The following is a 24674-nucleotide window of genomic DNA, read 5'->3' on the forward strand; positions in this document are numbered from 1 at the left end:
TGGATAACTTTGGAAAGAGGCAAGTCTTTACTGGAAAGGGCAGAGAACCAATTTGCCCCCCGCTGCGTTTCTCGGGGGTGGGTGGGGGGGGGGCAAGCGTGGCTTCTCTGAGGATGCACAAAAGTAACCGTGTACCTCAAACGGGTTCCAGCAGCAGGTAAGAATTCCAGGAGGAAAATTCCCGAGCCGGAGATCAAACGGAGGGCACGGCAGCGGCCGGGTTTCCGGGCGAGCTTCTGCTTTCTGCCGGGCGCCCCGCTTGGGCAGTGCCCGGCTTCCACTCCGACCACTGGAAAAACCGTATCAGCGGGAGGAGGCTGCTGCCGGGAAGGGCGGCGGGGGCCGGGCCGGGGCCGCTCCCTGCCCCGGACCGCGCCGCGCTGCGGGCGCTGCTCCGCCGCGATGGGCGCCGGGCGCCGCTGGGCGCTGCTGCCGCCGCCGCCGCTGCTGCTGCTGCTGCTGCTGCCGCCCCCGGCCCGCGGTGAGACCCGGCCCGGGGGGCTGCGGCTGGGGCTGGGGAAGCCCCGCTGAATCCATTTTTATTTTACCGTAGGCAGTTGTGGGCCGTTGCCCAAGTTAACCTACGCAGAGCCCCCGGAGGAGGAGAAGCCTAGGGAAAGCTTTGCTGTTGGCTCCAAAATAACATACAGATGCGTTCAAGGCTTTGCTAAACTGCCCAGGATGCCAGACACGGTAGAGTGCCTTGAGAGCTCCCAGTGGTCCCATCTCCTCGAATTCTGCAATCGTAAGTATCCTGCTTTCCCCGAAACGAGAAGGGATGAAAAGACGTACTGCTTCAGCAAGTGCTGCCGCAAGGCTCTCTCGCCTCGGCAGGGACGGGTGATCACCCGCTTATCAGAGGATCTGTCAGTGTCCCTTCTTCCTAATTCTGTTTAGCCCCTTGGGGCCATGCAGCAGCACTTGTGCGTTAATAAAAATAAATAGCTGGGGGGAGTGCAGGACAGAGGAGAAGAAGAGTTGCAAAGAGTGCAAAATATTGTTATTTTTCGTTTGTATGTTTGGATTGTCTTTATTGTTCCTAGGTAGCTGTTCTAGCCCACGACGTCTAAGCTTTGCTAAAATATCAGAAGAATATGAAACCAAGAATTTTTATGCTGTTGGGATCACTGTGAGTTATGTTTGTCGCCCAGGCTATGAGAAAGTCAGTGAAAGGCTCCTCAACAGTACCTGTCTTGAAAATTTAACGTGGTCAGAAGTTCCTGAGTTATGTCCAAGTGAGTGTCTTCTGCAATGACCATCTACAGCTGAATCCTTAGGACTGTGTTTTTGGTTCCACATTGGGTTTTGTTTTAGGATTGCTTTTTCTAATAATGTTTAGCATGAAATATCATCTGGTCTGAAGTCATCAAATATCTGGTTAGACATTGCCATAATCTCATGTGAAGTATTTTTGTTATTTTTTCCCATCCTTGTAATGTTGTCCTAAGGCTGATCTTGCTTTTCTTAGAGAAATCTTGTGGCATTCCAGCAAATCCAAAACATGGCAAAGTTGCTAAAACAGATCATCTCTTCGGTGCAAAAGCAAATGTAATTTGTGATGATGGGTGAGTATGAAGCAAACTGCCCACGTTGATTTATAGCTTAGTGCAGAACTGCTAGCTAGTGCTGGGACCTTAAAAACAGAAAAACAGATCAAACAGGGGAATAAAATGCCACTGAAAGCCAATGCCAGAAGTCCAGAGCAGCGGGAGGGAAGGGCTGCTGAGAAGTGAGGATCAGGATCTCTCCTGTTGAAGCTCTGGTACCATTGTATGTGCTACACCTTGATCAGTCCTCTAATGGAAAATGCCACTGTAGCGTGAGTGATTTGTAACATCCATCGGTTTTGATGGCAATTTCTGCTCTTCAGAGGAATGGAAAATGCTGCATCTGTCCATACAAAAGCTTAATGAAAATATCTGGCTGAAGTTTAATTTAACGTGTAGGAGGTTAGTACAACAAAACTCAGTGTGAGACCTTACAGAGGAGGAAGGTGATACTTGCTTTGCAAAAACCTGATTCAGCTCACTCTGACTCGTTGTCTCATAGATTTTTCGCTCATGTTCACAAGCAGCAAGAGGTGCGTGCCCAGGTCGCCAGGCCAGGATCACTTGTGCGTGACACAGAGGACAAGGGACCCTGTCTGGCCAGTCCTTAGCATGTCTCTGGGACGACATCCTCTTGACTGCTGTCAAAAACCTGATTTTGGATGTCCCTTTTGCACCTGTAGGTACAGGCTGGTAGCACAGTCACCTTTCATCCATTGCGTGCTAAGAGGAAACGACGTTGCCTGGAGTAAACTCCCAGCTTGTCAGGGTAGGTGAGGTTGGTGTCTGCCTAGAAACAGCAAATATTTCAACTCAGAAATACTCAATTTTATGTTGATTTTTCCAGATTAAATCAGGTAACTAATAGCGGAAAGGAGAGGCTTGATGCGATGAAAATCGGGATTAGTCAGGAGGATTGCTGGTGCTTTTTGAAAAGGAAAGTCTGAAATAAATAAGCAACTGCATGGCGTTGTTGTCTCTGCAGGCTGTCTCCCTGCCACTATCCCACGTGTCTGCAAGAGAGCGGGCAGCGAGACCCCTAAAAATAACTGTCTGCAGAGAGCGCAGCCGGCACTCGGATTTCAGCCTGCTGCTCCTGAGACAGGAGGCAACGCGAGCCCACACCTCCAATGGCTCCTGCATTCTCCTCTTTCAGTGCATGGGGGAGACGGTGTAGGTGCTGTTAAACGAACACCTTTCTATCCCTTTTCCCCTCAGCTATTGCCTGTGCTCCACCTCCAGCCATTCGCAACGGGAAGCACAACGGCAGCAGTATGGACGAGTTCAGGTACAACTCGGTTGTGACTTACACATGTGACCCTGGTCTTCGACTTACTGGAAATGAAAGTCTTCGTTGTGTAACTGAAAATAAGATCCATGGTGTCTGGAGTGGGCCTCCTCCTGAATGCAAAGGTGAGCGGTGGTGGAGAATCTTCTCGTTCTGGAATAGTTTTTCTTGCCACGCAGTTAGTTGGCCCAAATTTGCATCTCTTCGAAAGGGGAGGTCTGCTCTCTGGGCAAGAATTCCCCCGAGGCCTGTTTCCAGTAAGGCAATATCTACTTACAAGAAAATTTAATAGAAAATCTTGGGTTTTGAGGGAAGACAACATGCTAAGTTCTGCTGCAAAACAACTCGAGTACAGTTGTGCGCAGTTTTGTGTCTTTCTCTGCAAGAGGGACAATGTTTTATTTAAAAGAATGTTTGAAATGTGTCGTTGGCTCAAAAAAAGGTGGGCTAAAGCTCAGGATGGTTTTATATTTATTGTCCAGCAACAACTGGGGAGTAGAACCAAACGGACTGTAGAGCCTGCCTACCCGTAAGACTTTTAGTGCCACCAAGAGGTTCCTTTTTGCCTCTTTTACAACTCTCATATAAATCAGAGAAATGCTTGAGTCTTTAAAGAAAAAATTTAAGTGTGAGATCTTTGGTAAAGGCTGCAGTAGTCAGAGTGGTCCCTGGATCTTATGAGTTTCTCCGGGACACTTGGCAGAGATCTTGCTGACAGTCCATAGCTTTGTCCTTTACCAACGTGGGCCTCTTCCTGTGTCAGAGATGACGCTCTTGGGCACGCCTTGAGGAATAGACACTAATCCTCCTTGGCCAGCAGCATGGGCTTTTGGTGTATTTCCAGATCCTCATACCACTATTACCACAGATCAGAGGCCACATGTCCACTGCATTTACTCCTCAGCGGAGTATTATGTATGTTATATATATATAGTGAATTATATAATATCTATATTTTAACTGCTTTTTTTTTTTTTTTTTTTTTTAGCTTTTTTCTCTGTAGTTGACACTATGAAAGTGACAACCGCAACTAAACTCTTAGAAGATGAAAGAGCAGAGAATCATCATATCTTAGGTGAGAGTTCAGGAACCACTTTCCGCCCCAGGGTCATTTTGCCCCGACTCATTAATAACGTTTTGTCTCCTCGGGAAGACATTATGGTTATCTATGTTTGAATAATACTGTTCATAGGCACAGATTAAGGAACATTCTTTATTGGTTATCTTTATTGATTTGTTTATTCTTTGTTGGTTATTCTTTATTTCTTCTCAGCACTAAATTGAATTCATTATTTTAATCTCCATTTCTTCATTTTCTTCTCTAGCATTTATCCTTATCCCTAGTTGCATTGGTAAGTTATTTAAATTTGAGAATATACTTTCATAACCCAAAGCTGTTATTGTAGTTTAATATCTGGGGTCACTAATATGTTTTCTTCTTTTTAAAACTCCTAGTTCTAAACTTGTTTCTCTGGTTAGAATTTGTGCATTTCTCTGTTAGGTAATGAACAGCGTTGTAAGCAACTGCAGGTGTCTTGGTATAAAACATTACGTCAGCTGAGGGAGAAATGAAACGAGCCACACAATATTGTACATCCTGTCACTCTTTGATTAAGAAAGTTTGTTTAAAAGGGCTTAGCAAGTTTTTAAAGATGAGAGATTAGTGAAGCTTGGAACATCCTTGTTGCAAAAAAGAGTGAATATTAAAAAAGGATGAATATTTTAAAATACAAAGCAAACAGGAGACTGTCTATAAAAGCACTAAGTAAACGAGAATCATGCATTTAAGAACATCAGCATGAAAAACATCCTTTAATAGTGATTTCCTGTGGTCTCTGTCCAGGGATATAAGAGGGGCTTTTGCATTATTCTGACTTGAAGGAGGGGGAGAACCTCCTATTGGTGATAGTCTGCCGCAGAGCAGTGAATTTTACCGCCAGTCTTTGATCAAACTGTTATATTTCACTTAAATTACTTTTTGTAATTTACATTACAAATTTGCTGTTTGTTTTTTGCTTGCTTCCCAAGGAGTCTGTATACTTCTAGTCTGGGTCATCATGAGGTGGAAGAAAAAAAAGAAAAAACAGTAAGTGAACCTAAGTTAGTCCTCATAAATCTTTCAGTTTTTTGCTAATGTCCCTCTGATAGTACAAAACGAGGTGTTTCCTCTTAAGCTTTGAGTGATAGAAATTTACCTCAGGTGTATGTTTCTATGGTTTAGTATCATCTTTGTGTTAAATTTTGTTTTATTCTATAAATTTTCTCCTTTCCTTTCTCTCTCTCCAGTTCTTATGATACATATTCCCCAGAGCATGAAATTAAGAGAACGGATCTGCAGGAGAGTGAAACAGAGCCGGATAATGAAAAGAGATCTGTGCCATGGCATCACTTTTTCTGGTAGGTTTGCTTGTTTGGAGAGATGGGGAGGCTGCGACATCGTTTAAAACGTTTGTTGCTGCATGTGTGTTGCAGAAGGCAGAGCCAGGAGAGCCCCCAGGCAGGAGGTATGCGGTGACTCCTGCTCCCAAGGGTTTCATTGCATTAAGGCTGGGGAGCGCAGCCAGTGCATTTGTTGTAGGTGGCCTCTAGGAATCAGGGTTGGGGGGAAGGTAGACCGAAGGAGGGTGCTTTGGTGCCCGAAAGCTTGTGCATGCCTAGTGATCTGATAGAAATGGGCTTGGGTGCCCCAAGAGCTTGTGTATACCTGCTGATCTAATAGAAAATATTATTTCTAGCTGCAAACCACGCAGTTTGCAAATCTCAGGTGCTAGCACCTCTGCTTTCTCACGAACTTGCTGCTGGCTGGATGAGGTGGCAATCACTTCACTGGCAGCATCTGACGTGAACGAGCCGGGCCTCCTGGCAGGAGGAAATCCTCCCCAGCACCTCTCCTTGTCTCGTGTCCGCAGCCACCGCACGAGCTGCCACGTGTGCCCCAGCTGCGAGGCCGGGCTGCACGCGCACCTGGGCCGGCCGGCCGGCCGCCTCTGCACCGCCTGCGGGGACTGGCAGCGCGCCCGGCACGGCCCCGCTCCCACCTACTCAGCCCTGAGCATCAGCGGCGCCCAGAGCCAAAACCTGGCAGACAGAAGGTGTGTGGGCCACAGGGGCACTCGTTTCCCCCAGCAGAAACGGCCCGTTCCTTTTGAGTGGGATATTTGGAAAGGATCTGTGTAGAACAGTGGAGGAATGGGTCACTTCGGGTGGGGGAAAATAGCATAGATACCCTGATAAAGCAGGAAAATAAGGTAAACGTTGCTGTTGCTTTGCAGTTTGAGTTGCTGAGCTTGCAGGATAACGGCCAGTCCGTATGCACAGAGTCAGCTGGTGCCCAGTTTTGCATGACGCTCTCTTCCAACAGATCTTCTCATTTCTTATTTCTTGAAATCAAGAAGAGTGCAATTTAAAAAATGCACGTTCAGAAGCCATGAAAGAAGAGTGGCACAAAATACAGATCCAAAAGCCAAATACTTAGCAACACTTGATGAAAAAATGTTTACTTTTCACATGGCTTAGGTTTTCCTTCAGCTTTTCTAGAAGTACAGAGCATAGGCTTTCTCTGAGGCAACATGTGGAGTGGAGACAAGCTTTAAAAACCCCGTACGATAAAATCTTGCCCTGTCTAACTTGTAAAGACCTTAGTATTAAGCTTTAATAACTTGTTCAGTCATGACTTTTGGTCAATACTGACAATATACCACCATAGGGATGTTTTTTCTGCTGTTAAAATTCCTTTATCGGTCCAATTCTTGCAAAAGTATTTACTATTCAGAAAAAAAAGTGGTTCAGTAAAGCACTGTTCATTCCAGCAGTGCGTTATATTCCGTCAGTTCTCTCTCTCTCTTTCTCTTTCTCTATTCAGTTCTACTGACAAAGCTCCAGATTTGCTGAAGAGAGACTTTGCAGAAGAAGAAATTTTGGAGAGGCATGAAGCAGAGCAGCCTGGGAACCGGGAAAGGTATCTCCTCCGTCTGCCACCTAAAAATACGCAGCTGGTAATGAATAAAAGTAATGTCAGTGAGAGTAGAGCTGCGCCTAAGGGGTAGTTGCAGGTGCCAGACTTCACAGGTGATTTTTGAGTCCCCCCAGAACGACCTCTGTTATGCTGCACGTCTTTGTGCTTCTCCACAGACCCGCTCACATTTGTCCCCTCTGCGAAGACTGGCTGCGCACCCACCTCGGCCAGCGCGAAAGCGCTCCCGCAGCACCCGCGGAGCCGGCGGCGCCTCCCAGCCGGCAAGGAGCGGGGTGAGTTCAGCGCTGTCGGTGCAGGTTGTTCCTCTCACCAGAGCGGTGCTACAGCAGGCGGTGAGAGTACCAAAACCGGAAAGGTAATGTTTTAACTTAAAATCAGAAAATGCCTGAGCTGCATAATGTTGTGATTGCACTGACTGGTGTACAGCCCCGTATCTGAATAAACGCCTGCCGCCAGCTCAGAGCTGCAGCTTGAAAAGGGAGAGGTGTAAAAATGGTGTGAGGCTATCTAGGCAATGTTTCGTGATTCCCCTGGGCGCCTCTGAACTGCTTGCGTTGTTTCCTCCAGCTCTCAAGCAGATAGTGCTCAGATTGGTCGTGCATGTTTTCCTTGGCCCCTTGCAATTTCCCTTTGATTAAGCAGCAAAGAGTCTGAGTGCTGTTCTTGACAGTGTGCAGTGTGGGCCTGCTTTTCACGCAGCTGCAGAGTGCTTTTCCTACTCCTGGCGATTATTAATCTGTTTGTGGCAGAGTTGTGATGCAGTAAATGAAGGGATAGTGCGTGTTCAGCTGGCCATTTTTTGGCACAGGTATGCTTATGCAAGTCTGTTGTGCTTGTGCAGGATCACGAAGCACGTTGTTTGTTTAAATGAATCGTACTTTATAGAGGCAAATTCACAAATATTTGACTAAAATTAACATGGCTTGAGGTGTAATTCCGCGGGCCCTAGCTGCTGTAAGCACTTCTTTTATAGGTCATTTATTTCATGCTCTTCCAGCAGTTTCTCGCTCCTCTCACTATTAGCCCCGTAAGCGCCCTTTTTCAGTTCTGCGCTCACGAATCTCTAATTGTTTGAGTTACAAAGTCAACATGTTTTAAGCCTGTAATGAAAGGTGGCGTTTACTGGAGCCGGAGCCTCTGCCGTTGGGCCTGGCACGAAGCACAGCGTGGGACAGGCGCTGCTGCCAGGCCCCGCTGCAGGGGACCCGCCGGCCGCGCTCACCCCGCGCGCGTCTCTCCGCAGCGCCGGCGGGGCCCTGTGCCCGGCCTGCGAGGACCAGCTGTACCTTTCCCTGGTGCCCGGGGCCGAGCAGGGCTGCTACGCCTGCCCGCTGCGCGGGGCCGGGGCGGGCGCGCACCTGGTGCCCGCCTGCGCCCCTGCCTGCCATGCCTGCCCCCGCTGCCGGGCGCCGACCCACGCTCACCTCTGCCAGCGCCGGGACGGACGCACGGCCGCCCCGCAGGACGCCGACCCGCGGTGGGTTTGGTTCTGGGGTCAAGGTGCCACAAATGAGGGAGAACAGCCCTCGCTCCACGGCGGCAGGTGGGTCTTAACTGCCCCTTTCCCTGTTGCAGGGTAAATGCCTGAGAGCGCCGCGTGGCTCTGCCTTCCCAGCTGAGAGACGCAGAACTGGTTGAAAGGAGCAGAGAGTTACTACACTAACGTCTTACGTTCTCACTGGAGTTTTAAACTCAAGGCAATGTGACATTAACTTTCGTACTTCACAATCAACAAGAAGTTCTTTGTAAAGAAGATGAAGGATCAAGCATACTCCAAATCTAGCTCCCTGCTGGTTTGGTGCCTGCATTATTTCGTGCTTTAGTAAGAAAAAGACCTACTTTTGCAGTTCTTAGAATGAACTTTGGATATTCAGCAAATGTTTCTCTCTTAAAGGAAAATAATTTCGTAGTAAGCATCCTATTCTGACAGTCTTGCAAGATTTACTAGTATTTTTAAACTTCTTTTTTTACTGAGGTTATTTAGTAGTGTGCAAATACGAGTGATGAAACAACAGTATTTATAGTAAAACTATTTTGTAAATAAAGGGAATACTAAAAAAAGAACATTAGTATCCTGAGTTGTTTTTTTTCCCCCATATTCACTAATAAAACCTTACAGGCAGTTTGAAATGCTTTGATAATGCTGTTTTCTGCCCTGATAGAATCACCAGCTGCTCAGAGATAACAGAATCACAGAGCAGTTGAGGTTGGCAGGGACCTCTGGAGATCATCCAGTCCAACCCCCCTGCCCAAGCAGGGTCACCTAGAGCACGTAGCACAGGATCGCGTCCAGGCAGGTTTGGAGTATCTCCAGAGAAGAAGACCACACAGCTTCTCTGGGCGACCTGTTCCAGTGCTCTGTCACTCTCACAGTAAAGTTCTTCCTTATGTTTAGGTGGAAACTGTAACTGTTGCTCTTCTGCAAAGTCATTCAGGTGCTGTGCGTGGCCTTTCCAAGGAACTGAGAAGCCGAGCCAGAGGCAACAAATTTTTGCTAGGGAAAAGCCCACTTCCACCTGGAGCAGTGTGGAGTGCCGCACTGAGGACTCATGTCCTCCTGTAAGGTATCACCTTCCTTAAGCCAACTCGGAGTACTCATGGACCAGTCATACTTTCTTTCCCCAAAGCCAGGCTGTGGATATAGCAAGGAATAGTCCAGAGGATTAAACCTAACCACTCTCCTGCTTGGTGTCCGGTGGCTTGTGTTCTGTTTTTTTTTTTCTTTGACATGGAGACAAAATCCATAGTGAGAATGCAGGTGGTTGCCAGGAAATTTATGTTATGTTATTTATGTTCTGACAAAAGACAGGCAGTGCAAAAAAAGGTGCAGTTATCTAATTCTGCCCAAGTACTCCTTTTGCAACTTGGACACGACATTTCCGTGTGGTTGTGCTGACAGGTACAATCCTGACGCTATTATGTTACCTTGAGGAGAGGGAGAGGCCATGGCCATCTAAATGCTTGAGCTGCTCCCCGGATCCTGGCTGCACTCCTTGACTCTCCCCATTTGATAATAACTTGCTATTGATGAAGATAAAATACTCTTCCCCCGCCCCTTTTTTTTTCTCTCTCGGAAACTCTATATGAAAGCAAGGAGAGGAGTGCTGAGTGGAGGGTTATGCAAATCCAAGCACAACATCTGTGTTGGAGGATAAGGTTTGTGTTTAGCACAGCTGTGTAAAGAAAACATGCAGCAGTGGTACCCACACTCCCTCATGTCCAGTTTTGGGAGCCTGAAGCAGGAAAAGTGCCTACTGTCAGTGGGACATTGCTCTTCAAGCCGGAGGAGAGCCCAGGGCCTCTGGCTGATTTGAGAAACAAGTGTAGGATGCTACGGCAGAGCGAGCAAGTGTGGGAGCATTCCTCGCAAGGGAGGGCCAACGTTCCCATTGCAGCATCACTTAGGGCAAGTCAAGTGTGTTAGGTTACTGTCTTTAAAATGAGGATAAAACCTTTCCATGTCACTGGACCACCGAGGAAAAATCCGTTCTTCCCGTTTCTAGCTGACTGTGCTGCGTGCCGTTTGTATCCGGCCAAGCCGCAGGAAGAATCCCTCCTGTGAAGGGCAGTAAAGGCAGAGCTGAGCGCTGGGGCTGCCGAGGGGCGGATCGCGGGCCGGGCTCAGCCAGGCTCTGCCCCGCCGCAGCCGCGGAGTTTCCTGCCAGCGGAAAAGCGGGCGGAGCCGGCGGCAGGAGCAGGGCCCGGGTCAGGGCCGGCCCCGGAAAGGGCTGGCTGCGGCGGCTGCTGCTGCGGCTGCTGCGGCTGCTGCGCGCTTGCTGCGCCGCGCCGCGCCCGGCGGAGCCTCCGCTGCGCTGCGCCGGCGACATGAGGCTGCGCCGCGTCCGCGCCGCGCTGCCGGCGCTGCTGGCGCTGCTGGCGCTGCCCGGGGCGCGGGGTGAGCGGGGCCGGGGGAAGGGCATGGGGAAGGGGCCGAGATGGGGCTGGAGGGATCAGGGCAGCGGCCGGGAGAAGGGGGCTGAAGGTGGGGCTGAGGGGGCTGGGGCTAGGGGAAGGGAATGGGGCTGGAGACGGGCATGGCGGGGGGGGGGGGGGCAGAGGAAGGGGAAGAGGATGGGACTGTACGGGCTGGCGCTGGGAGAAGGAGACGGAGCTGGGAATGCCAGGGGAAGGGGCCGGGGCCGGGAGGGCCAGGGCAGGGGGCTCGAGCACTTGGGTGCAGGGACGAGGCTGCGTGGGGAAGGGCAGAGACAAGTCTCCTCCCCTGCCCCGGCTCCTCATGCTCTGCCAGGTGACTGCGGGCCGCCCCCGAGGTTCTCCTTCGCGGAGCCCCCCGCGTCTGTGAACACCTCCTACCCCTTCGGGAGCAGTCTGAGGTACAGGTGCCGCCCGGGGTACACTGGAGCCAGCGGCAAGTCCCCCTTCGTCACCTGCCACTCGAACTCCAGCTGGTTGTCGGAAAACAATTTCTGCATCGGTGGGTCCCGCGCGGGGCTGGCGGCGCTCCTGGGGGGCGTCCCCTGCTGCACCCCGGCCCCGGCCCTGGCCGGGACCTGGCGCGGGGTGGGGAGATGCTTCCCGGGGGGGCTGCTCTTTTTACGACCGCTGGGCAAACGCTTACCCTGCGCGCCCATGTGTGGCTGCGTTTCCTGCCTTGGAAATCTTTATCCCTGGGAGGAAATCTCTGATTCCTTTAATAACCGGTGGACTTTACCACCTGGTGACACAGACTGAGTGCTGTGGTAGAGTAAGTGCAATCATGTATTTGGCAGGAGCAAGGTAAGGTGTGGAAACAGCTGCGGGGTTCAGTCCTGTCTGCCGTCCCGGGGTAATCGTCCCATGCTGTTCCTCGGGCAGCCGGTGGGTGTTTTCCCCCTCCTTTTGCTGCAGACAGGAGCCTCTGTGCTGAGGTCTCTGGGTATCTTCTGCAGTTCGTGTCTCAGTAAGCGTGTAAATCTCCGTAGATCTTTGCTCCTTTATTGTCCTTAACTGTATTTGACTTTCAGTTTCTCAGAACTTAATGTGGATCTTAATCTTTTCCAAAAGCACCGGTACTTGCTAGACAGGAAAGGCAGATGCCTGAGAAATGATCATTTGGTCTGTAACAGCTCTGAACAGTAGCGTAACCTGTGCTTCATCACAGTGGCGTAAAACAGAGCTAATGCTGGTCACTTGTCCTTGCAGGAAAACCGTGTGGTCCACTGGATATATCTAATGGCAGATTTGATTACACAACTGATCTCCGATTTGGGGCAGTCGTGAACGTCACCTGTAATGAAGGGTAGGTGTCTGCCTGTGTTCCTGGGCTAGTCGATAGAGCTCAGGCCATGAGACAGGAGCTTTATCGTACAGGAGCTGGAGACTTGGAGGCTTATTAATATCTTGGAGCCATTTCCTTGGAAAGCACAAGCATGAGAGGAGGTTTTCAGAGCAGGGTGCCACATAGATCAGGCTCTCTCCTATCCCTGCTCTCAGGACAGGTTATCTTCTGAGAGCAAGAGCCTGTTCTTTGCAAACTTACCAGCTCCTCACAGAAATTTTCTTTGTTCCTGTTGATCTCATTTAGTAATTCAGCATTTAAGCTGGCTCCTGCAAAATACTTAATGCATTTTATATCCAAGAAGGAGTGGGTGTCCAGCAGGTGCGTTTGCTGTTGTGTGATGGGTTCGGCTGCCTGCAGCTTAGCTAAGAGATCTTGGGAAAAGGGAGCTTTGGTGTCCCAGGAATGTGGAGGGAGAGGGAAAGAGAGCAGCTTAGGGTAAGTCAGTGACGTCCAGCTCTGTTCAGAAAATGGATTTCTGTACGAGTTTACCACTGCACTGCACAGTGCAGAACTCAAGGGCTTACAATTAGCAGGCTTATAATTAGTAGGCTATCTTGTCTGCAGAAAATGTGAAGCAAGATACAAATTTGCATGCTACAAACCCTTTGCAGGTGTGCTGTCATCAGTGGACCACAGTTTAAAAAATAGCCCTTTATTGAAATCTTTGTGAAAATCTCTCACTTTAAGGAATGCGGTTGTTTTTCAGGGAGGGAAGCTAAGTTACCCCTTCTAAAAAAAGCAACACTCCTCCATCTCAGGGCTGTACTGGCTCAGGGTGAGGGTGCTGTCTTGTTCAGCTTCTCTGAGCCTGTACCTACCCACTATCAATATTAAGCATCTTATCATTACACCATATTGCATTTCTCTGGGTAGTTAGCAAATTGTATTTTACAAGAGGAGTGTTTCTCCCAAGGGGTTTAGCTCCTCTAGAGAATGCCATTAGAACTATAATTTTTTTTGACTTTCCCATGTTTTTTTTCACTCTTTTCCTTTTTTTAAAGAGATTCAACCTTTTCTTAGGTACCGAATAATTGGGGAATCATCTCTACAATGTATACTTCAAGGCAATGACGTTGCTTGGAGTGATGCTCCACACTGTGAAAGTAAGGTCTTAAATGCTTTGTGTATGTCTCCTCCTTGAGGCTGCTACAATATAACTGGTAGTTTGGGGAAAGGCAGGTTGATTCTCTCTTCTTGGCTCTTGCTCCAAATTAGATTAACCTTCAACGAGACTTTCTCCTTACTTCTCCCTCAAATACTCCCTTTGGAAATGGGAATGTAAATATCAAGGGGGATCTGTGGGTGTTGGCAGCAGCTCCTATAGTCAGATCTGCGAGAAGAGCAACTCCTGAGACTGGTGGCCGGTATCAGCTAACGTGGCCACCTGGCAAGCTTTCTGACTCTGTGCGCTGTAGCCGCCAGGCTGCTGTGGAGGCTAGTTTACTCGTGTTGCGTTCCTCATCAGGCAGCTGCTGCTGAAATGCTTTTCAAGAGCTGTGCTTGATAAGGACTGGAATGCCTTCAGACATGCCTGTGCATTCAAAATACGAGTTTTCAGGAAGAGAAATTACTTCCAAGAGTTTTATTGGTGCTGTACGTACAGAGACTGTTTGCTGCTATAATAAGTATTCTAGCCTTGTTCTCAGCAAAAGCAAGAAACCCCATCAAAGACAGCTAAGGGTGCCTGACTGCTCAGCTGGACCATGTTTATTGCTTCCAGGAGGCCTCGTCTATAGGGTGCTGTTTTGCTGTTGTACCGTTTACCCATTTTAAAAATTGGAAAATGTTCAGAATTTGAAGGAGTATTCAAGACTTTTAATTTGAAACAATTACTTTAGGATTTGTTCCCTATTTTGTTTGTCTTTTATTAATACCTTTTTAGCAGACAGATCTTGGTTCCATATTTGATGGAAATAGTCTTACATTTTTCTGCTGCTGTTTTTCCCTGCAGTTATTCCCTGTATGCCACCTCCTGAGATTGCAAATGGACAGCTCAGTGGTGACAGTGAAGACTTTACCTTTGGCTCAACTGTTACTTACAGCTGTCACCCTGGCTTTTCTCTCATTGGAGAGTCCACGATTCACTGTACGTCAGTTGATAAATTGAATGGAAAATGGAGTGGTCCAGCCCCTGAATGCAAAAGTAAATGTTTTTTTCTCTACCATTTTCTCTTGATTTCATTTCTCTTGCCTCCTCCATGTGAAACTGTAATTTCCAGATGAGTTGACAAACATGAAAAAACTGATTTGAGTTTTAAATGATTCCCAAAAGCTTAATGCTCCCAAGTTGTGGTCAGAGACCGGGCTTGGTTTAACAGATTTTTCAGCCCATGGAAAGTCACTGCTATAATCTAGGTTGATCTAGAGTAGACTGCATTGCATTGCATTGCAGAACAGCCAACCAAGCAGGTAACCACAGGCAGGCTGGAGACCACAGCTGGTACAAATGGCTGAGGCGCTACCTCTATAGCAGCACAGTTCCCATAGTGTTAGCCAGATTTGTTTTCCCTTTGGTATTCCAGAAAGTGTAAATCAAAATGATCTAGTTGTTCAGGAGGTTCTAATTCTCAGCTCTCGAAAAGCGACTCTCTTCCTGCCTGTGCCCAAGGCTTCCTACAATTGAAGCCCTGATCTGTGTCATTTCTTAGTGATGTACTCGGTTCTGCGCTGCATGAAGGACCTGCTTCTTGTAGAGGCAATTCTGATAATGACTGTTTCTTTGCCTTTCCTTCCTGAAACAAATATTCTTACTGGCTTACTTTTGCTTCCAGTGGTCAGATGTCAAAATCCCGAAGTGAAAAGTGGGGAGAAGGTGTCTGGTTTCGGCACTGAGTACACATATAAAGAAACAGTCACTTTTCAATGTAAACCTGGTCATGTTTTGATTGGTAGTAGTACCGTCACTTGTGAAGCAGACAGTATGTGGAAACCATCTCTGCCAACTTGTGAAGCACGTAAGTATGGGCGTATAAACCTGTTTAGTAGATCAGCTTCTAAATCTCAACAGTTGTACCCATGTGTTGGGAGCCCCTGGGGAGTGTGCTAGGATAAGAGTCCTTCTGGTGGCAGCCCAGGCCACTTATATGACATGAAGCTATGTATGAACTGCAAATGGTCCAAAAGTGTATTGAGAGAGGGAAACTGCTTTCTGTATCTGATGCTCTTATTTCACCAGTTTCAGACTTGCTCAGGATGCTGGGCACAGCTGAATCCAGGTCCTTCAGACAGGGCTGGTGTTAAGCGAAGTAGCATCTCAGAAGCAGAGATGCTGCTCAATCTACATCTTTTCTCCAGTTAAGCAAACTGTGATAAATATTGGTGTTCGCTGAATTGGCCAAATGCAAACCGGATCCAGGACACTTGACAACCAAAACGGTTAAAATGATGTGCACTCGCAGTCAGCTTACTGTTGTTACTGGAGACCCTTTGGGTATGCTTCTGCAGCTAACTTTGCTGTTGTCTCCAATTGCTAGGTTACTGTGGTACTCCTCCAAGCTTCGCTTTCGCTGAATTAACAAGTGCTGTGAGCGACCAGTCTTTGGCTGAAACTAAGTTGACTTACAAGTGTAAACCAGGTTATACTGCAGCAAGTGGAAAGTCTTCTATTGTTACTTGTCTGATAAATACAACTTGGTCTTCAGACCCTGACTTCTGTATACGTGAGTATCTCTGTTCCTCTCCTATCTTGACTGACTATATACTAGTGACCTTTACACGCTTGAGATGTTATTTATTCTGAAATTTTGTTCATGTCCATCTCTGTGCAGACACACCTGGAAGTTTCTTGTTGAACTCTTTAAAGTGTATGGGGGTAAATCTAGCATTTTGGTCTACTCTGATAAACTTACAACAAGATCTGTGTGCCTTTAAATGCACATTTATCATATGTATAGAGATCAAGTGCTTTGTTTTCTGAACAAACTAAAGAACAGCTTAATTCTGCCTCCAGGTCCCCATAATTCAGATGATTCTCTCGTGTGTGCATACTGAGTGATCCCCAGAGCAGCAAGTGCAATTGAGTGTGATTGTGGATTATTTTTTTTTCTTTATTTTTAGCAAAGCATGTTTTGAGGACAGTCAGGGGTACTGGTGAGACAGTGCCATAGAACTGTATTGTATTTCTTGCTAGTTCCTGTTCATAGCCTTTTCCACTTGATTTATAGAGCATAATTGCTACAATAAAATGAGCTTAGTTAGGTGAGATAAACATTGAACTAATGACATGCAATATTGCCACAATGAGACTGATCTACTAGTAGCAAAACTAGTATTGAGTAATACATATCACATTAGTACAGTTCTAACATAACAAAGGTCTGTAAATACTTTGTGCTATTCTTGATAATGAAGACAAAATTACTCTTACCAAAAGACCTTGTATATGTGTCAAAAAAACTCCTGAAGTATTGGAATAGCTAAGGCATATCCTCTTGTGTATTTTGTACTGCATGTTTGCTTTGTGTTAGCAGACTTATGTAGCTCTAGCCCTCTGCTTGATTGGTTTAAGAACCTGCCTCTTAAAGCATGCCCGCTTTCAGCGAAGCACATGCCTGTACCTGGTACAGGCTGCTACCCTTTCTCTGTTCTGGCTGAGACTGAATCCAGTCACTTCTTATGCTACAGCACAAGCCTCTCTGCAGTGGAGTTGGGGGGGGGGGCAGCAGAGTCCTCCCCAGGCGTCCCTCAGTGCAGCTGAGTTTTTGCACAGTTGCAAGCCTGCCTGTGGTCTTGGTCATGTAAGTCTGGTTAAGAGCTATCGCTTGGCATCACTCTAAAAAGACAAATCAAGTAATTCTCATGCCAATTTCTTTTCCTCTAGGAAAGCAATGTTCTTCTCCCCAAATAAACAACGGGAAAGTAATAGCAGACAATTTCCAGTTTGAGACAACAGTGAGTTTCACCTGTAATGCTGGGTGAGTGGATCATTACTTAAGAGAGACTGAAGCTGAAGATTGGGTATGGTGACCTGGAGGTGCTCCACAGATAGGCAATACATCCACCACCCCCGTTACCTGCCAGTTTCCCAGTACAAGTCCCCAGTAAAACTCTATTATGTCTTCAGTGAGATAAGCAAGTGTGGTGATTCATGCATAATTAGTAATCTCATTGTATTACTAATCGTGCATGCTTCAGTTCAGCTCTATATTCCAACTACATACTGGAAACATGGGTGGGATACAGCTCTACTGAGCTACAGTAGGTCACCAGCACCCTGAGACAAAGTTCAGTGGAAACCTAGGAAAACGTTACAGGTCTGGGGGTATAAGTGAATGCATTTCAATCCTTTACAAAGAAAAGGAGGCAGTGGTTCCCTCTCTTTTAGATTGGGAGTTATTTCTGTGCCTCTTGCTGAGACACTGGCGAGGGATCCCTCCTGCTAAAGCTTCTGAAAGTTTACACCCTTCCCTATTTGTCAGGTCAGGCAGCCCTTATTTGCTGCTTTAAAGTAGCTTTTGAGGTGTCCAGATCCCATTTCACAGCAGGAGCAACTTCTGTTCTTGTATCCATGCAATGGTGGAGGAGGAGGGTGAAGAACCCTTTCTAGGTTGTTTTCTGAAAATTATAAAATTCCTCTTTTTCTTTAGGTATAAATTAAAGGGGTCATCTTCCAGCACATGTGTGATTTCAGGAAATGGAGTTGGCTGGGATACAGCATTTCCAAGCTGTGAAAGTAAGAGGACCTGTGCCCAGAGCCATAAAGATAACAGTTGGAGCTGTTGTGGCGTAGCTGCTTTGCTGGAGAGCTTGGTCTGCTTGCTCTTGTGCTTCAAGCTGCTGTAATATTCAAAATTTCAATACTAGCTTGTTCTGTGAGGCCTTAGCTGGAATATTCTTGCGCAATTCAGAAGTCATGCTGACAAACTGGAGGGAACCAGAGGAGAGCAACAGAAAGCAGGGTTTTCTTCTTCATGAAGCAACCCCTGAAACTGGAAAATCATGGAAAAATTAGGAAAATTATGACCCCGTTTATAAGTAGAGGAAATTATCTTTCTCTCTAGTTGCCAGGGGAAAGATGAAAATAAATTGGGCTCAAATTTGATGTTAGAACTCTATCTACATAATTTGGTATAATACTGAAATCAGGTATTTATGGTGTTAGGCAAGGCTAAGAATTAAGAAATATTACAGAATTACCTTCACTACTGTTTTTTAACAGCAATGTCTGTGACTGCCCCACCATCTTTCCTTACTTCAAGAAGAGTCAGCAGATTACCACTGGGGTGGTTAATTTAATATGTCTTGTAAGTCAATCTTGGCTCTTAAAGCTAATTACTATAGTAAATTACTATAATTTTTCCTAGCTTACACGGTTGCATTCCACTTTCCTTCTAGTCTCCTGTTGAATAGGATGCCTCCAACATACTAGTCTAGGCCAGTTACTTTGACAAGGAAAGTTCTGGCTTGTGTCTGGGAATTTAAGTTTCTTGCTCTGTATTTCAGGACTAAAGCTGGGGATGGCTGAAAAATTTCCTCTAGTCTAGTTAGGTGCTTCAGTGGCCATAGGCAGTAGCTGATGTCCAGTATTGAGCAAGAAAGCTAAAAGTATTTTCAGGTGTTTCTAGATGCATGTCAGTTGGTTACATCTTCTTCTCACACATCTGACACACATTTGCAGTTAGGAAAGTGCTCAGACGCTCTTGGTGGTGTCCTTCCTGTAGGACAGCTCCCTGATGTTTTCTGTGGACCGCCACCTACGATTGACAATGGAATACACAATGAAACAACAAAAAGCAGCTTTCTTCATGGCTCTGTTGTAGTCTATGAATGTAATAAGGGCTTCATCCTTACTGGAGAGGCCTCTATTCGCTGTGTATTAGAAGATGAATCTCATGGAGTCTGGAGTAAGCCTACTCCTGAATGCAAAGGTGAGTAGCTGAGGTCCAGTATTGAGCAAGAAAGCTAAAAGTATTTTCAGGTGTTTCTAGATGCATGTCAGTTGGTTATATCTTCTTCCCACACATCTGACACACATTTGCAGTTAGGAAAGTGCTCAGACGCTCTTGGTGATGTTCTTCCTATAGGACAGCTCCCTGATGTTTTCTGTGGACCGCCACCTACGATTGACAATGGAATACACAATGAAACAACAAAAAGCAGCTTTCTTCATGGCTCTGTTGTAGTCTATGAATGTAATAAGGGCTTCATCCTTACTGGAGAGGCCTCTATTCGCTGTGTATCAGAAGATGAATCTCATGGAGTCTGGAGCAAGCCTACTCCTGAATGCAAAGGTGACTCTCCTCTGTCTATCTTGCTGCCTCTTCTCTCTCTTTTGGAAAATTTATGTTTTTGCTGCCTCTTTGAATTCTCAAATCAAATACTTCAGTTAAGGAATAAGCCTTCAAAACTTCCTGAAATAGCTTGCATTGAAATCTAGTGCCAAAAGCACGTGACTAGGTTGCTGCAAAGACTTGCAGGCTACTGGAAGTGTATTCATTCATTAAACATGTGAAACCTTGGGTTACACAGGGGTCCCATTCCCTCTGCTATTTCAGTTGTCACTTTAATATGCATTGGCTTTGATTTGAGACACTGAATGTTGCATAGTTTGATGAACTGTTGTGCTTAATGGGTGTTCAGTTTCACATTTTTGCTCTTTTCTTTTCCAGGCACAGCTAACAAAATCATTGCTGGTAAGTAATAAAAATTCCTGTGTCTAGTGCATGTGTAAGTACTGGTCTGTCATGCTGTCCAGTGCTAATGCTAAGTGTGTATCTTAATGACTGCAAGTGCTGGCCATAGCGGTGTCAATGACTGTTCTCCCTGCTGCTTGGGCTTCCTCTCTTGCTAGCCACAGTCCCTGTAGCTGAAACAGCAGAAAGTGTTGGCTGCTGTGCTGTGAACATTAACATGTTAATAGCGTCATGTTGTTCTCTGAAGTCACTCTTAATCATGCTGTCTGTCCCATTTTTATGTTATTATCTCTTAAGCAATTTTATGCATTCTGCTTAAACCTGGAATAGGCTTATGAGCTTTCCACACTTGTCATGTTTATATTTTTGTTGCTTTATGATCATTCTTTGAAAAAAGGAAAAAATGCTAAAGATACTCTGTGTCTGGGAGTGGGGAGGCAAAAAGTAAACAAACGTATTTGGAATGAAGACTGAAGTTTGTTTATCTCTTGTAGGAATTCTGCCCCTCTTCCTGGCAATCCTGATTATTCACTTTTAGGCTCAAGAAGAGGCAACTGGAAGAGCCAGAGCAACCCCTTGGAGAGCGCTGAATGGTAGATGTACTGGACTTGTCTCGTTGATCTCAGGATTTCACTCTTGTGAGACTGAACTAGAAGAAGTAATCTGCAAACTTTAGATGAAAAAAAAATGGCTTTGATCCTCTATCATGCTCTCCCCTACTGCCTGGGAAGTGCTTATGCTTTTGGTTGCAGGTGTAACAGCTGCATGATGTGTTGAACATACAGCAGCTTGCATATGTGGCCTGTGCTGGATGGTTCCTGGCCCTCCAGATGAAACTACCATTCAGAAATCAAGTGCAGTTATGCCCCTGCTAAGTAGTAATGACACCAAAGACCTTCATCCTGCAGTATTGTAGACTCATGAAAATAGGGCTTTTCAGGTACCTCCATGTTTTGTTTTTCAGCTCCACTAAGGTGGTGTTCTGTTGGATCCTAATTGCGATTTACAAGTGTCGTAAGTGTTCTGAGGTGAAAAGTGATGTTGGTACTGAGAGGGTTAACAGTGACTGTCTTCCTGTGAGCAATATACACTAGAGAAAATTAAGACTGATGTTCGACTTGTGCTTCCTATTCTTATTATCTGTAGGTATGGAGAGACCTGAGAATATTCACGTAAGTGTTTGCTCTAGTTTTTACTTCAAGGCAAGGTTGTTGTGCAAATAGCAATCCATATAAATTGGTACTTTCCCTGGAGAAAAATATTTAAATGCCTTATTTCAAAGAACTACTCTTTTGACTCTTCCTGTAGGTACTGAAAATAACCTTGTGGTCTCTGCAGTGGCAATGTCTTTGTATCTTATCAAAGCTTTTCTCTTCCTGCCTTGCAGAAACTCTTCTTGTCTCTTCATTGACTTTACGCTTAGGAAGTGGCAAAGTGGATTGCTTGGCTGAAAACTCTGGGGAGAAAGTTAAACAGAATGGGCGTTTCACAGCGTCAGTGGAGCTTGTCCCCAGGCAGGTGGTGTTCAGTCTACAGCAATGTCATGGCAACTGAACGCAGAACCTGCACGTGGCTTTGCAGATGCTACCAAACACCAGAAAGTCACCTCATCTGAACTTTTCACTTTCTGTCCCCATGCTTTCTGACTGATAGGAAATCAGTGTCTTAATTTGCACCTGAAAGCTGTTTGCTGGTTTTGGACAGTGGTGCAAGGGGCTATGCAGCCCAACTGCACCATCCATCCGGTGGTCATGTGGGGCTGCGCAAGGATAGAGTAGGAGTGTAGACCCCCAGTGCAAAGAAGGCTTGGGACCAGCTCAGCTCTGGAGGCTTCTCTTGGCTGCTGGGAAGGTGAGGGAGCAAAAACTCTTTTGGTGGCCAGTTGTGCTAACAGCTCAGGGAAGTTTCCTAGTCCAGTGCTGTGGGCAGTGGTGACACGTGGGGAGATCTTGGTGTGGCTCGTTGAGCAAACGTAGGTGCTGCTGTGCAGAAAGCCAAACCCTTGGTGCAGTCATCTGTGGTAATTGGGGCATGAAACTGCCTCTGCTATGTATTTTGCTTTCATCCTGCCAAAACTGGCCTAGTTAGGTGTTGCGTTGAGGATAGTTCAAGAAGGGTGTAGGGTATAGATGAGTGAGAAAGCACGCGAAAATAAGGTATGCTGTCCACTCCTTTCTTTCTTGATTCAGGCTTTTTAGGTGCCATGGAGACAGCTCAAATAATGAGATCTCGCTTACCATGTATAAACCAAAGATGGAGGCAGAAATTCCCTTGATTTGCTGGCTGATGGTCGGTCTTTGCTACAGTGACACTGTCTTTCCTGATTTTAACAGAACTGAGTTAAACGATCAGAGGGTTAAATTATCAATCTGCTGGCTTTGCATAATGCGTAACCAGGAAAGGGAAGCATTCAAAATGCACATACATACTACTGACTTCTTTGTTTCTGCTGTTTCTTCTGTTTATTAGTGCTTTCCTGTTAATAGGAACATGCGCCTAATTATAGGGAAAAACACGTGCCGTAGTTTCCATCAGTATGTTAGCCTCATTACAAATAAACTTCTCCTTTCCATCTGGGAGGTTTTTCTGATTGACCGTCTTTGTGGTGCAGCAAAATAACTGTTTTCGGAAGTAAGTCTTACCAAATAAGAATTTGCAAATTGGTGGGTTTGGGTTTTTTTAATAAGCCGGGTGAATGACTATAGGAACAAAATACAAATTTAAAGCCTAGTAGCTTAGTGCTGTGTTCTGTTTTGTTATCTTAATCTCTGCACAGTCGTCATCCTTGCTGTGTAATTCAGTGATTTTTTCCAAATGAGTTAGCTTCTGTTACCAGGGTTGAGCTTGAAGCGATCCATCCTTGGCCAAGTGGAAGGAGCCGTAAACACTGTGACAAAGTTTACAAGTGCGGCCACTAAGATTTGCAGTTGAAAGAGCGCGAATGTACTGTGAATACAACCGAGTTGTACATAATTTTCCTTTGTAATGTAAATGTAACAAATCAAATTAAATTATGAAGCTTAAACGCTGTGTGTTTCGGAAGTCGTCAGTGAAGGACACCAAAGACCTCCGGCTTTGGGCTTGGCAAGCGCACGATGGCGGGTGCAGGTCTTGCCTGGCCCCCAGCTGCTCCCACGGCGAAAAGCCTGAGGTGTGGATTTTATTTCTCCTCTCCAGAGGTGTGGGATGACAGCACCAGGCAAGATGAGGCCTGGAGAAATAAGGGCTGGGAGAAGTGCGGCAGCCCTGGGCCTCGGCAGTTTGGGGAAGAGCCCCCGGGGCCACCTTGCCTCGGGGAGGAGGCTGCTCACCCCCTCCTCACGATGTCTTCCCCCCCGGCCTCATGGCGGCTCACCCCCTCCTCATGGCACTTTCCTTCCCCCCTGGCCTCATGGCGTCTTGCTCACTCCTCATGGTGTCTTCCTCCCCCCCCCACCTCATGGCAGCTCAACCCCTCCTCACGGCGCCTTCCTTCCCCTCACATCATGGCGGCTCACCCCCTCCTCATGGCACCTTCCTTTCCCCTGGCCTTGTGGCGGCTTCCCTCTCCTCACAGCACCTTCCTTCCCGCCCTGGCCTCGTGGCGGCTTCCCCCCAACCTCATGGCAGCTTCCCCCTCCTCGCAGCGGCTTCCCCTCAGCCCCCCGCTGGGTTCCTTCGCGGTGGCGGGAAGCCCCGTGCAGCTGCGGCCCCTTCCGCAGGCGAGGGGGAAGCCGGGCGCCCATATCTGCCCGCCGCCCCGCGGGGCAGCCGCAGTCGCTGCGCGGTGGGCAGCGAGGGCCGCGCATGGCGCTCGCCGGCGCCTGCCACCTCCTGGGCACCGTCGCTCTGCTCCTGGCCGCCCGCACCCGTGCGCAAGGTAGGGGAGGGCAGCGGGTGGGGTTGGGTCTGCCATAAGGCACCTTGGCGCCATTTTCCACCTCAGGCAGGCGGCGGCGGACTAAGCGCCTCTGTGTGACCTATAGCTAAGTAGTCCAGGCCCTTTATGTAGATTAATCTGGGTGGAAGCCCCCAAAATGGCCCCTCATGGGTGGCGTTGCGCCCTGGACCGGCTCTTCAGCGAGATGGCGGAGAGTCTTCCGCAGCCGGTCCAACTTCCCAGGCCGAGGGGCTCGACCTGCATGTTTGCCCTGGCCTCGAAAGGGTGGCTTTCTGTGAGGAAAAGACAAGTTATCCCTAAGTTAATGCTTTGTAAAAAGGTTAAGCAGCCGTTTCTTTTGCAATGCTTATTTTTCCCTGCGTTGGTGGGACGCACCTCCGTCCTGCGCCTCGAGCCGGAGCTGCGCCCTTCTCTCGGTGGGCTCATGGCTCGGCGGGTTGCTCGGAGACGTCGCGGCCGTTATCCAAAGGCTGCTGCCAGCGTGAGCTGTTTGTTTTACATTCTTTCTACGTTCTTTCTACATTCTTTCTACATTCTCGTGTCTTGTGCAAATGTTTGCCTAGTAAACAAGGCTGCTTCTCTGCTACCTTGGTTCTAAAAGTCGGCCTGTCTGTCTCTACCCCTCGCGTTATTTCTCCAGAGATTCAGTGCAAACGGCCTCCAGATATTCCCCATGGGCGGAACACTGGCAGGTTCATGGACAAGTTCTCCTATGGATCGGTTGTAACGTACACGTGCGATGGAGGTTACACCCGCACTGGCGAGGCCTCCATCCGGTGCGTGACGGAGGATGGGCTGACCGGCGTGTGGAGCGGGCCCCCGCCACAGTGCGGACTTGGTGCGTACCTTGCCGTGGCGCCATCCTCCCCATACGTGCAAGTTCCTCCTCAGACAAGCCCTCAGGAACGTAGCTAGCTTTTCCTACTGGCCAAATCCTCACCAGCATTTCCCTGGCCTGGATCATATGAATGCACTTGGTACTAGAGCAGGGGGACAGGCTGTGCTGGCAGCAAATGTCACCTGATGCATCCAAACGCTCTTCTTCCTGGCCCATAGATTAGGAGTATGCAG

The 24674-nt window shown here is 47.4% G+C and overlaps 2 protein-coding genes across 2 annotated transcripts in view; both read left to right on the forward strand.

The window, feature by feature from the left end:
- Nucleotides 1–409: 409 nt before the first annotated feature.
- C4BPA (complement component 4 binding protein alpha) lies at nucleotides 410–22748 on the forward strand. Its single transcript, XM_062594818.1, has 27 exons — nucleotides 410–481; nucleotides 554–745; nucleotides 1044–1235; nucleotides 1469–1565; nucleotides 2231–2316; nucleotides 2766–2960; nucleotides 3824–3910; nucleotides 4161–4187; nucleotides 4864–4921; nucleotides 5122–5232; nucleotides 5745–5927; nucleotides 6698–6793; nucleotides 6967–7083; nucleotides 8055–8354; nucleotides 10458–10516; nucleotides 10992–11246; nucleotides 11954–12050; nucleotides 13113–13195; nucleotides 14044–14235; nucleotides 14864–15046; nucleotides 15566–15751; nucleotides 16912–17005; nucleotides 17678–17763; nucleotides 18752–18958; nucleotides 19115–19321; nucleotides 19700–19723; nucleotides 20218–22748. The coding sequence occupies exons 2-27, from the start codon at nucleotides 682–684 to the stop codon at nucleotides 20259–20261; spliced, it is 3330 nt and encodes a 1109-aa protein (XP_062450802.1). The 5' UTR covers nucleotides 410–481; nucleotides 554–681; the 3' UTR covers nucleotides 20262–22748.
- Nucleotides 22749–23509: 761 nt separating this feature from the next.
- Nucleotides 23510–24674, forward strand: part of CR1 (complement C3b/C4b receptor 1 (Knops blood group)) — a 43443-nt gene continuing 42278 nt past the window's right edge. Inside the window, 2 exon segments of the mRNA XM_062594820.1 lie at nucleotides 23510–23582; nucleotides 24244–24430. Coding sequence (XP_062450804.1) covers nucleotides 23510–23582; nucleotides 24244–24430 — 260 coding nt within the window.

This window comes from Rhea pennata, chromosome 25, assembly GCF_028389875.1.
Source record: "Rhea pennata isolate bPtePen1 chromosome 25, bPtePen1.pri, whole genome shotgun sequence".
In the NCBI taxonomy this organism is placed as follows: domain Eukaryota; kingdom Metazoa; phylum Chordata; class Aves; order Rheiformes; family Rheidae; genus Rhea; species Rhea pennata.